Below are 12561 nucleotides of genomic sequence, written 5' to 3'. Positions count from 1 at the left end.
AACACTTTCCCCTTGTAAAAGATCTAAACACACACACACAATTTGGGGGCAGAATTTCAGGCCAGAGCAATAGCCAGCTGGCATACTAAGCTTCACAGGACACTTTTTTTTTTTTTTTTTTTTTTTTTTTTTGAGACGGAGTCTCGCTTTGTAGCCCAGGCTGGAGTGCAGTGGCCGGATCTCAGCTCACTGCAAGCTCCGCCTCCCGGGTTCACGCCATTCTCCGGCCTCAGCCTCCCGAGTAGCTGGGACTACAGGCGCTGCCACCTCGCCCGGCTATTTTTTGTATTTCTTAGTAGAGACGGGGTTTCACCGTGTTAGCCAGGATGGTCTCGATCTCCTGACCTCGTGATCCGCCCATCTCGGCCTCCCAAAGTGCTGGGATTACAGGCTTGAGCCACCGCGCCCGGCCAGGACACTTTTAAGAACCAGGATTAAATGAGATCCTGCATTTATATAGGTGAAAAGGCTGGAGGGTGAGGGGTGGGGACCATGACATTCATTGAGCCTCTACCAAATACCAGAGAGTTTATAAAGTTTATAGGACCGTTAACAAACACCTTCATTTCATACCCCCCTCCTCCCACCCAAACAAACCCTTAAAGGCAGCTATCAGTGCTGTCCTTCCACAGCTGTAGAAAGGAAGTACAGAGGAAAGAGAACTGTCGCTATGGCCTGGCTGGGGACAGCCGAGCTGGCAGGGAACACGAAGGCTTGCAGCTGCCCAAGTCTGACACCTGGCCAGTTCTCCAGAGGGTGGGGAGAAGAGGACTGGGGAGGGTGTGGAGGAGCACAGTGCAGGAGGAACGGAAGATCAGGAGGAAGGCCTTTGGGTGAAAGGGGTCGTGGTTCCCAGGAGGTGCAGGGGGTACCATAAAAGCCTCCGAGGATGGCCTGGGTCATTTTAGACCCGAGGGCGGGGACCTGGTGGAGACAGAAACAGCCATGCAAAGGGCATCCTCACCTTATTTTTCTCCAGAAGTTGCTGCTCCAAGTCCTGTTTCTCCTTCTGTAGCTGCGCGAGATCCATGGCCCCAACCTCACCATTTGGTGTTCTTCCTGCAGTTGGAAGCTGGAACACAGGGTCCTGCATGGCCCTCGAGGTCACCTACAAGGTGGTAGCAGCAAGTTGAGAGCCAGGACAGGTAAGGTGAAGTTGAGCCACAGGTGTACAGGGAAGGGGAGCCAGACTCATCCCTTAGGTGTGGGCTGTTGTGATCTAATAGGCAACTGGCCAGGAAGTAAATTCCTGGAGAAGATCCAAAGCCCAATGCACACAACTAATCACATGACAAGTCTTTGCTGGGATGAAGGGCTTGCTCTCCCCTGTCTACTGACAAGGGCCATCTGTCATGGGCTCTTCAAGAATCATGGCCTCCTAGCCATATAAGTGCCCTACTTTATTTATTTATTTATTTATTGAGATGGAGTCTTGCTCTGTCGCTGAGGCTGGAGTGCAGTGACGTGATCTTGGCTCCACCAAGCTCCCCCTCCCGGGTTCACATCATTCTCCTGCCTCAGCCTCCTGAGCAGCTGGGACTACAGGTACCTGTCACCAATTTTTTGTATTTTTAGTAGAGACGGGGTTTCACCATGTTAGCCAGGATGGTCTCAATCTCCTGACCTCGTAATCCGCCTGCCTCGGCCTCCCAAAGTGCTGGGATTACAGGTGTGAGCCACCGCGCCTGGCTGAGTGCCCTACTTTAAAGAAAGGACCTTCCGTGCAGGGGAGTGTCCTGTCTACCGTGCGTCCCCACTGCTGCCTCCTCAGGGGCACTCTCAGCACCTGCCCTGCATCTTGCTGTAGCACCCACGCAGGCGCGGCTGGGACTTACGTGCGACTCGCTGACTGAGAGCACTTCGGCCTGCAATGGGCCCCGCAGCCTCAGCAGGTCCTCCTGCTCCGTGACCGCTGCAGCCTCCTCTGCCTTCAGGGTCCTCAGGGCCTCCAGCTCGGCCTGCAGCTGGTGCATCTGCAGCAGGGCAGAGTTGTGACCTAGGTCGGGAAGGAAGGAAGGGGGTACTGTGAGCCCAGTGACTCCATGCTGCCTGGTGAGAAGGCTGTCACAAGGCAGGATGCTGGGCCTGAAAAGGAGAGAAGGCTCTGCCAGGGACAGACTCCTCACCTTGCTCCAGCTGGAGAATCTCCTGCTCTTTCTGGAGAAGCACTTCGGTTTTTTCCCGCAGATTCTGTTCCTTCTCATCTATTATGGCTGTCAGGTTAGCTGCCTTGGAGAGAAAAATCAACAAGAGGGAAGGTTGCGAGCAGTGAACCCATCTTTCCACAGAAATCTCCACTTTCCCGCTCTCCAGGGTCCACCATGAATCCCTCCCTGAAGTCCACAATCCAGAGCAAACCCCCAGCTGAGCTTTGCTCCTGTGACCGTGCACAAATCCATTCTCCTTGGCAGGGGTCCTGCACAGGGGCAGTTGCCTCCCACTGCCCCCTGGCCAACAGTGGGTCAACCAGAGACATGGCCATTCTGCCCAGCCCAACAAGCTGCCATAACTTCCATTTCCTGAGTGCCTACAACATCCCCAACACTAGACATGCATTTGATATATGTTACCTCATTAGAGAATAGTTTCCCGGAGGTGTAAGTAGAAGGACTAGAGTCCTCATCAGAGGAGACTCAGATTTGTTAAGGACTTACCAAAGACCTAAAGCCACTGAACTAGAAGCCCTGGGGTCAGATGTGAAGTCTACCTTCAAGGGAGGCTTTCCTATACTTCCTGCAAAAACTCAACCCAACCTTCCGTGGCCTCTGGGGCAGGTGGCCAATGATGGGCCACCTCACAGAATCAGAGCCCAGTAGGCCCCTGAGCATGGACCATTTTCCAGGTAATGACAGTTGAAAAATCAGAAAAGGGCATCCTATGGGGTGAGGGTTTCTTTATAACATTTGTCTACCAGCTTCCTAGAGAGCACGGGGGCCCACGCAGCTGACTGCATTCCCTGAGCCCTGTGTCTACTACCCCTACACTGGAGAGACAGGGCCTCTCCGACAGTCCCATGGCAGGATGGGCCTGCTGCTCGTGCAACTGCGTGAAACAGGGCCCACCTGTTGCTGGAACTCTTCCCTTTGCTTCCGCACCTCCTCCAGGGCTTGAGCCATCGCGACACTCACAATTTCTCTTTGGCTCCATTCTTCCTACAATGCAGAAAACCACCGAGCCCCAACATTTAGTTCACAGTTTTTTAGCTGTATGCCACGCAAGAAGCCCGGCAGACAGGGCACGGCTTTGCAGAGCCAGACCAACATGCTCCCCACTTCCCCAGGCTCCCAGCCTGGCCCCTCCCTGCCATGCCTTCAGTATCCCTCTCAGAGCTGTCCTGGCAGGCAACCCACCAACTTCCCTGGAAATGGCACAGCACTGAGGATCGATTGCCCCAAAAGCACCTCCGCCAGGACCCACACCAAGGCTAGAGGCCTATCCTGAAGAGCTGGTCTAAGGACAGTAGCCAAGAACAAGAAGTCAGACTTGCAGGCCACGTGAATGGAGTGGGGGACTGGAACAATTGGTTACGGAAAGAGTAAGAAACAATGACTGGGTATGGTGGCTCACACCAATAATCCCAGCACTTCAGGAGGCTGAGGTGGGAGGATCGCTTGAACCCAGGAGTTCAAGACCATCCTGGGCAACACAGCGAGGACCTGTCTCTATATAAGAAAAATTAGCCAAGCATTGTGGCACATGCATGTAGTGCCAGCTACTCAGGAGGTTGAGGTGAGAGGATTGCTTGTGTCCGGGAGGTCAAGGCTGCAGGAAAATGGATTCAAGCATCAGCTAGTGAGGGGCTAGACTGACAGGACAGAACAGAGTCTCTGTGGCTCCAAAGTCTGCGCTAGTGCCTCAGAGCCACATAAGATCCAGCACTGTGGGAGGCGGGGTTGACGGTGCCTGCTTAGGTTCACTGTGGCACAAAGCAGGGCCTGCAGCTTGCAGGAGCCACCAGGCCACCCACGCACGGCTGCCTCTGCACCTGGGGATGATTCTCCACGATGGGCTTAGGGAACAGCTGCTTTGAAGAGCATGGATAAAAACAATTCTAAATATATGTGCACCTAATAGCAGCACTTCAAAATACATGAAGCGAAGACAGACAGAACTAAAGGAAGAAAGAGACAAATCTACCATCGTAGTGGAAGATTGAGCACACCCTTCTCAGTAGCTGATGGAACAAGTAGACTGTTAAACTAAATACGGCCTTGATTTGTCTCACCCAGAGCTTAGCAATTTTATTCACCTTCAAATAATCCACTTCAGGCTTCAGCAGTCCTCGCTATTATGACAGGGTCCCATTCTTTTTTTTTTTTTTTTTGAGATGGAGCTTCTCTTTTGTTGCCCAGGCTGGAATGCAGTGGCGCAATCTCAGCTGACTGCAACCTCTGCCTCCCAGGTTCAAGCAATTCTCCTGCCTCACCCTCCCGAGTAGCTGGGACTACAGGCATGGGCCACCATGCCCGGCTAATTTTTGTATTTTTAGTAGAGACAGGTTTCACCATGTTGGCCAGGCTGCTCTCAAACTCCTGACCTTTGGTGATCTACCTTGGCCTCCGAAAGCGCTGGGATTACAGGCATGAGCCACTGCGCCCGGCCTCCCTCTCTCCCTCCCTTCTTCCCATCTTCCCTTCCTCCTTTCCTTCCTGAGACAGAGTTTCGCTTTTGTTGCCCAGGCTGGAGTGCAATGGTGCGATCTCGGCTCACTGCAACCTCTGACTCCCGGGTTCAAGCGATTCTCCTGCCTCAGCCTCCCAGGTAGCTGGGATTACAGGCATGCGCCACTATGCCCAGCTAATTTTTGTATTTTTAGTAGAGATGGGGTTTCACCATGTTGGTCAGGCTGGTCTTGAACTCCTGATCTCAGGTGATCCACTCGCTTTGGCCTCCCAAAGTGCTGGGATTACAGGGCTGAGTCACCATGCCCAGCCCATTTTATTTTCCATTTCATTAATTTGTGTGCTTGTATTTGTTATTTCTTCCTTGAGTTTGATTTATGCCTTTTTCTGACTTTTTGAGATGCATACGTGGCTCAATTTTCAGGCTTTCTTCCTAAGAGATGACACTGAGACTGAAATTTCCTTCCATGCACTGCTTTAGTTATACTCGACCAATTTTGATCCATACTATTTACAAAATCATTTATTTCAAAATATTATTATTTTTTTGTGACGGAGTTTAGCTCTTGTCACACCCAGGCTGGAGTGCAATGGCACAATCTTGGCTCACTGTGTGAACCACTGTGCCCAGCTTTATTTCAAAATATTTCAGAATTTCCATTGTGATTTTTTTTCTTTGACCTATGGGTTCTTTGAAAGTGTATTTCAGGCTGGGCACGGTGGCTCACGCCTGTAATCCCGGCACTTTGGGAGGCCAAAGCGGGCAGATCACCTGAGGTTGGGAGTTCGAGACGAGTCTGACCAACATGGAGAAACCCTATCTCTACTAAAAATACAAAATTAGCCTGGTGTGGTGGTGCACGCCTGTGATCCTAGCTACTTGGGAGGCTGAGGCAGGAGAATCTCTTGAACCCAGGAGGCAGAGGTTGCAGTGAGCTGAGAGCGCGCCATTGCACTCTAGCCTGGGCAACAAGAGAGAAATTCCGTCTCAAAAAAAAAAAAAAGAAAGAAAGTGTATTTCTTAAATGTAAACATATAGGAGTTTTCTATATGTTTACATTTAAATTTTCGTTTTTGGAAATGGGTTCTTGCTCTATCGCCCAGGCTGCAGTCCGGTTTGTGGTGATAGCTCGCTGCAGCCTCCACCTTCTAGGCTCAAAAGATCCTCCTGCCCCAGTCTCCTGAGTAGCTGGGACTACAGGTGTATGCCTTGATGAACTGTGACGAAACCATCACCCTCATAAAAATAGTAAAAATACCCATCCACCAAAAAGCTTCCTCATGTCCTTTTGTAATTTATTTTATTAATTTCAGTTATTCTATTTTTCAGGTCTAAAATTCTATTTGATTCCTTTTTTAAAACTGCTGTTTTTTATTATAACTATAATACAATAATAGAACTATTCCACATCTTTTTTTTTTTTTTTTTTTTTTTTTTTTTGAGACGGAGTCTCACGCTGTTGCCCAGGCTGGAGTGCAGTGGCGCGATCTCGGCTCACTGCAAGCTCCGCCTCCTGGGTTCACACCATTCTCCTGCCTCAGCCTCCTGAGTACCTGGGACTACAGGCGCCCGCCACCGCGCCCGGCTAATTTTTTGTATTTTTAGTAGAGACGGGGTTTCACTGTGGTCTCGATCTCCTGACCTTGTGATCCGCCCGCCTCGGCCTCCCAAAGTGCTGGGATTACAGGCTTGAGCCACCGCGCCCGGCCCTATTCCACATCTTGCTGAAATTTTTAATTTTGTCTTTTATCTCCTTAAACATAGTAAGCATATAATACCTGAGCCCTTGTGAGTCCGTTTGTTCATGTTGCTTTGTATTTTTGTTTGCTTATCTTTGATTTTGTTTTTTCTAGTCACCCAGGAGCACTAATAACCTGGGATCGTTTTAATCCAAAATTAGCTCACGGGTTTTTCCTGGGCCACCCATGTCCTTCAGTTAGTGCAATCAAAGCTGGGGGCAGGGTGTGGATGGCGTGCTGGTTACTTCCCGTTCAACTTCACTCTTAGCGTGCAGTCCTGTGGTGTGCCTAACCAAAGCTTCCAGGATCTCCCAGGCTGGATCCAAGCTTTAATAAAAATTGAACTCCAATTTCTATTCCCCTAACTCTGAGAAACTATGAAAAATTTAGATAAACTTCCAGCCTCTTCAGGATCAGCAGATACCACCAGGGCAAAAGCTGCTTTGCATGCTGGACTCCTGTCCCTGGGCGGGATGGGCCATTCCTCACTGTCTTGTAGGCTCCTACAAGCAGATGTTCTCTTATTTTGGCCAGTTTTTCTGGGAGTCCTCAGGTGAGCTGGTCTGAATTACCTAGTCTGCCTTTACTGCAAGTGGAAGCATCTCTCGAGTCTCATTTTAACCTGCTCTCGTCAACCATATCTCCCTGCGACTCTACAGTGACTATTCTTCCCAGCGTTGCTGACACACTCAGTCTTGGCAAATCTAACGGTCAGCTCTTTGTCTCCTTTCTTGACCAGTTGGCAGCATATGACAGAGTTCACTACTCAGTCCTTCTTGTAATGCTTTCTGCCCTGTACTTCCAGAGCCCCACATGCACCTGCTTTTACTGCTACCCTACCTGCGGCTCCTTTGGTGTCTTCTCTGTTGGCCCCTCCTTTTGTTCTGAGCTTCTACCTGTGGGTGTGGCCCTGGCCTTTGTTTTCCACCCTCTTCTCTATCTGCACTCACTGATAGCCATTTGGCTGTAATTTTGCCTGTGAGCTATGCTGATCGATGGTTTCCTAAAGTTCTGTGTGTGTATGTGTGTGCGCGCGCCTATGTGTGTTTGAAATAGGTTCTTGCTCTGTCATTCAGGCTGGAGTGCAGTGGTGTGATCTTGGCTCACTGCAACCTCCGCCTCTTGGGCTCCCAAGCAGCTGGGACTATAGGCACACAGGCTTCCTAATTTATATCTACTCAGAATCTGCGCCGATTTCCAGATTTGTCAGCCTACAGACTGCTTGTTGGGTAGGCCTCTGAAGCTCAACATACCCAAAATGGAATCCACTCTTGACATATCTCCCCAGACCCCCATCTCAGTGAATGGTATGTACGCTGTTCATTCAGTTACCCCACTGGTTCTCTGCCAGCAGTGCTTTTGCCCCCACGAGACATTTAGCAATGTCTGGAGACACAGTGGTTGTCCTAAGTGGGGCTGCTACTGACATCTAGTGGGTAGATGCTCCTAAGCAGCCTATCATGCACATTTGCAGCACATACAACAAAGGAGTTCCACAACAGACACCCTCCACAACAGAGACCCATCCACAACAGAGACCCTCCACAACAGAGACCCTCCACAACAGACACCCTCCACAACAGAGACCCTCCACAACAGACACCCTCCACAACAGAGACCCATCCACAACAGAGACCCTCCACAACAGAGAACATTCCACAACAGACACCCTCCACAACAGAGACCCTCCACAACAGAGACCCTCCACAACAGACACCCTCCACAACAGAGAACATTCCACAACAGAGACCCATCCACAACAGAGACCCTCCACAACAGAGACCCTCCACAACAGACACCCTCCACAACAGAGACCCTCCACAACAGACACCCTCCACAACAGAGAACATTCCACAACAGACACCCTCCACAACAGAGAACATTCCACAACAGAGACCCTCCACAACAGAGAACATTCCACAACAGAGACCCATCCACAACAGAGACCCTCCACAACAGAGAACCACCCACAACAGAGACCCTCCACAACAGAGAACATTCCACAACAGAGACCCATCCACAACAGAGACCCTCCACAACAGAGAACATTCCACAACAGAGACCCATCCACAACAGAGACCCTCCACAACAGAGAACCACCACAACAGAGAACATTCCACAACAGAGACCCATCCACAACAGAGACCCTCCACAACAGAGACCCTCCACAACAGAGAACATTCCACAACAGAGACCCATCCACAACAGAGACCCTCCACAACAGAGAACCACCACAACAGAGAACATTCCACAACAGACACCCTCCACAACAGAGACCCTCCACAACAGAGACCCTCCACAACAGAGACCCTCCACAACAGACACCCTCCACAACAGAGAACATTCCACAACAGAGAACATTCCACAACAGAGACCCTCCACAACAGAGACCAACCACAACAGAGACCCTCCACAACAGAGACACTCCACAACAGAGACCCTCCACAACAGACACCCTCCACAACAGAGACCCTCCACAACAGAGACCCTCCACAACAGAGAACATTCCACAACAGAGACCCTCCACAACAGAGACCCTCCACAACAGAGAACATTCCACAACAGAGACCCTCCACAACAGAGACCCTCCACAACAGAGAACATTCCACAACAGAGACCCATCCACAACAGAGACCCTCCACAACAGAGAACCACCCACAACAGAGACCCTCCACAACAGAGAACATTCCACAACAGAGACCCATCCACAACAGAGACCCTCCACAACAGAGAACCACCCACAACAGAGACCCTCCACAACAGAGAACATTCCACAACAGAGACCCATCCACAACAGAGACCCTCCACAACAGAGAACCACCACAACAGAGAACATTCCACAACAGAGACCCATCCACAACAGAGACCCTCCACAACAGAGACCCTCCACAACAGAGAACATTCCACAACAGAGACTCTCCACAACAGAGACCCTCCACAACAGAGACCCTCCACAACAGAGAACATTCCACAACAGAGACCCTCCACAACAGAGACCCTCCACAACAGACACCCTCCACAACAGAAAACATTCCACAAGAGAGAACATTCCACAACAGAGACCCTGTACAACAGAGACCCTCCACAACAGAGACCAACCACAACAGAGACCCTCCACAACAGAGACCCTCCAAAACAGAGACCACCCACAACAGAGACCACCCACAACAGAGAACATTCCACAACAGAGACGCTCCACAACAGAGAACATTCCACAACAGAGACCCTCCACAACAGAGAACCACCCACAACAGAGACCCACCCACAACAGACACCCTCCACAACAGACACCCTCCACAACAGACACCCTCCACAACAGAGAACCACCCACAACAGAGACCAACCACAACAGAGACCCTCCACAACAGAGACCCACCCACAACAGAGACCCACCCACAACAGAGACCCTCCACAACAGAGAACCACCCACAACAGAGACCCTCCACAACAGACACCCTCCACAACAGACACCCTCCACAACAGAGACCCTCCACAACGGACACCCTCCACAACAGACACCCTCCACAACAGAGACCAACCACAACAGAGACCCTCCACAACAGAGACCACCCACAACAGAGACCCTCCACAACAGAGACCCTCCACAACAGACACCCTCCACAACAGAGACAACCACAACAGAGACCCTCCACAACAGAGACCCTCCACAACAGACACCCTCCACAACAGAGACCCTCCACAACAGAGACTCTCCACAACAGACACCCTCCACAACAGACACCCTCCACAACAGAGACCCTCCACAACAGACCCTCCCACAACAGAGAACATTCCACAACAGAGACCCTCCACAACAGACACCCTCCACAACAGACACCCTCCCACAACAGAGACCCTCCACAACAGACACCCTCCACAACAGACACCCTCCACAACAGACACCCTCCACAACAGACACCCTCCCACAACAGAGAACCACCACAACAGAGACCAACCACAACAGAGACCCATCCACAACAGAGACCCTCCACAACAGAGAACATTCCACAACAGAGACCCTCCACAACAGAGAACATTCCACAACAAAGAACATTCCACAACAGAGACCCTCCACAACAGAGAACCACCCACAACAGAGACCCACCCACAACAGAGACCCACCCACAACAGACACCCTCCACAACAGAGAACCACCCACAACAGACACCCTCCACAACAGAGACCCTCCACAACAGACACCCTCCACAACAGAGAACCACCCACAGCAGAGACCAACCACAACAGAGACCCATCCACAACAGAGAACATTCCACAACAGACACCCTTCACAACAGAGACCCTCCACAACAGAGACCCTCCACAACAGACACCCTCCACAACAGAGACCCTCCCACAACAGAGAACCCTCCACAACAGAGAACATTCCACAACAGAGACCCTCCACAACAGACACCCTCCACAACAGAGACCCTCCACAACAGACACCCTCCACAACAGAGAACCACCCACAACAGAGACCAACCACAACAGAGAGCCTCCACAACAGAGACCCTCCACAACAGAGACCCTCCACAACAGACACCCTCCACAACAGAGACCCTCCCACAACAGAGAACCCTCCACAACAGAGAACATTCCACAACAGAGACCCTCCACAACAGACACCCACCCACAACAGAGACCCTCCACAACAGAGACCCTCCACAACAGAGACCCTCCACAACAGAGACCCTCCCACAACAGAGAACATTCCACAACAGAGACCCTCCACAACAGACACCCTCCACAACAGACACCCTCCACAACAGAGAACATTCCACAACAGAGACCCTCCACAACAGAGACCCTCCACAACAGAGACTCTCCACAACAGAGACCCTCCCACAACAGACACCCTCCACAACAGAGACCCTCCCACAACAGTGACCCTCCACAACAGACACCCTCCACAACAGAGACCCTCCACAACAGAGAACCCTCCACAACAGAGAACATTCCACAACAGACACCCTCCACAACAGACACCCTCCACAACAGACACCCTACACAACAGAGAACCCTCCACAACAGAGACCCATCCACAACAGAGACCCCTCCACAACAGACACCCTCCACAACAGAGAACATTCCACAACAGAGACCCTCCACAACAGACACCCACCCACAACAGAGACCCTCCACAACAGAGACCAACCACAACAGAGACCCTCCACAACAGAGACCAACCACAACAGAGACCCTCCACAACAGAGAACATTCCACAACAGACACCCACCCACAACAGAGACCCTCCACAACAGAGACCAACCACAACAGAGACCCTCCACAACAGAGACCAACCACAACAGAGACCCTCCACAACAGAGAACATTCCACAACAGAGACCCTCCACAACAGACACCCTCCACAACAGAGAACCACTCACAACAGAGACCCTCCACAACAGAGACCCATCCACAACAGAGAACCCTCCACAACAGAGACCCATCCACAACAGAGAACCCTCCACAACAGAGACCCACCCACAACAGAGACCCTCCCACAACAGAGAACCACCCACAACAGAGAACCCTCCACAACAGAGAACCACCCACAACAGAGACCACCCACAACAGAGACCCTCCACAAAAGAGACCCTCCACAACAGAGAACCCTCCACAACAGAGACCCTCCACAACAGAGAACCCTCCACAACAGAGAACCCTCCACAACAGAGACTCCTCCACAACAGACACCCTCCACAACAGAGAACATTCCACAACAGAGACCCTCCACAACAGAGACCCTCCACAACAGAGACTCTCCACAACAGAGACCCTCCCACAACAGACACCCTCCACAACAGAGACCCTCCCACAACAGTGACCCTCCACAACAGACACCCTCCACAACAGAGACCCTCCACAACAGAGAACCCTCCACAACAGAGAACATTCCACAACAGACACCCTCCACAACAGACACCCTCCACAACAGACACCCTACACAACAGAGAACCCTCCACAACAGAGACCCATCCACAACAGAGACCCCTCCACAACAGACACCCTCCACAACAGAGAACATTCCACAACAGAGACCCTCCACAACAGACACCCACCCACAACAGAGACCCTCCACAACAGAGACTAACCACAACAGAGACCCTCCACAACAGAGACCAACCACAACAGAGACCCTCCACAACAGAGAACATTCCACAACAGAGACCCTCCACAACAGACACCCTCCACAACAG

The 12561-nt window shown here is 51.3% G+C and overlaps 1 protein-coding gene across 13 annotated transcripts in view; it reads right to left on the bottom strand.

Moving 5' to 3' along the window:
- Window positions 1-12561, bottom strand: part of GOLGA1 (golgin A1) — a 69604-nt gene that overhangs the window by 9361 nt on the left and 47682 nt on the right. For all 13 annotated transcript variants that reach the window (XM_045372615.3, XM_065530079.2, XM_045372611.3 and 10 more), the window contains 4 exons: window positions 3063-3152; window positions 2127-2229; window positions 1836-1996; window positions 965-1108 (listed from right to left, as the gene is read on the bottom strand). In XM_045372615.3, coding sequence (XP_045228550.2) covers window positions 965-1108; window positions 1836-1996; window positions 2127-2229; window positions 3063-3152 — 498 coding nt within the window. The remainder of the gene's footprint in view (window positions 1-964; window positions 1109-1835; window positions 1997-2126; window positions 2230-3062; window positions 3153-12561) is intronic.

This window comes from Macaca fascicularis, chromosome 15 (assembly GCF_037993035.2).
Source record: "Macaca fascicularis isolate 582-1 chromosome 15, T2T-MFA8v1.1".
Lineage (NCBI taxonomy): Eukaryota > Metazoa > Chordata > Mammalia > Primates > Cercopithecidae > Macaca > Macaca fascicularis.
Note: the sequence above shows the minus strand (reverse complement) of the source record. Positions and strands in the feature narration are given on the sequence as shown.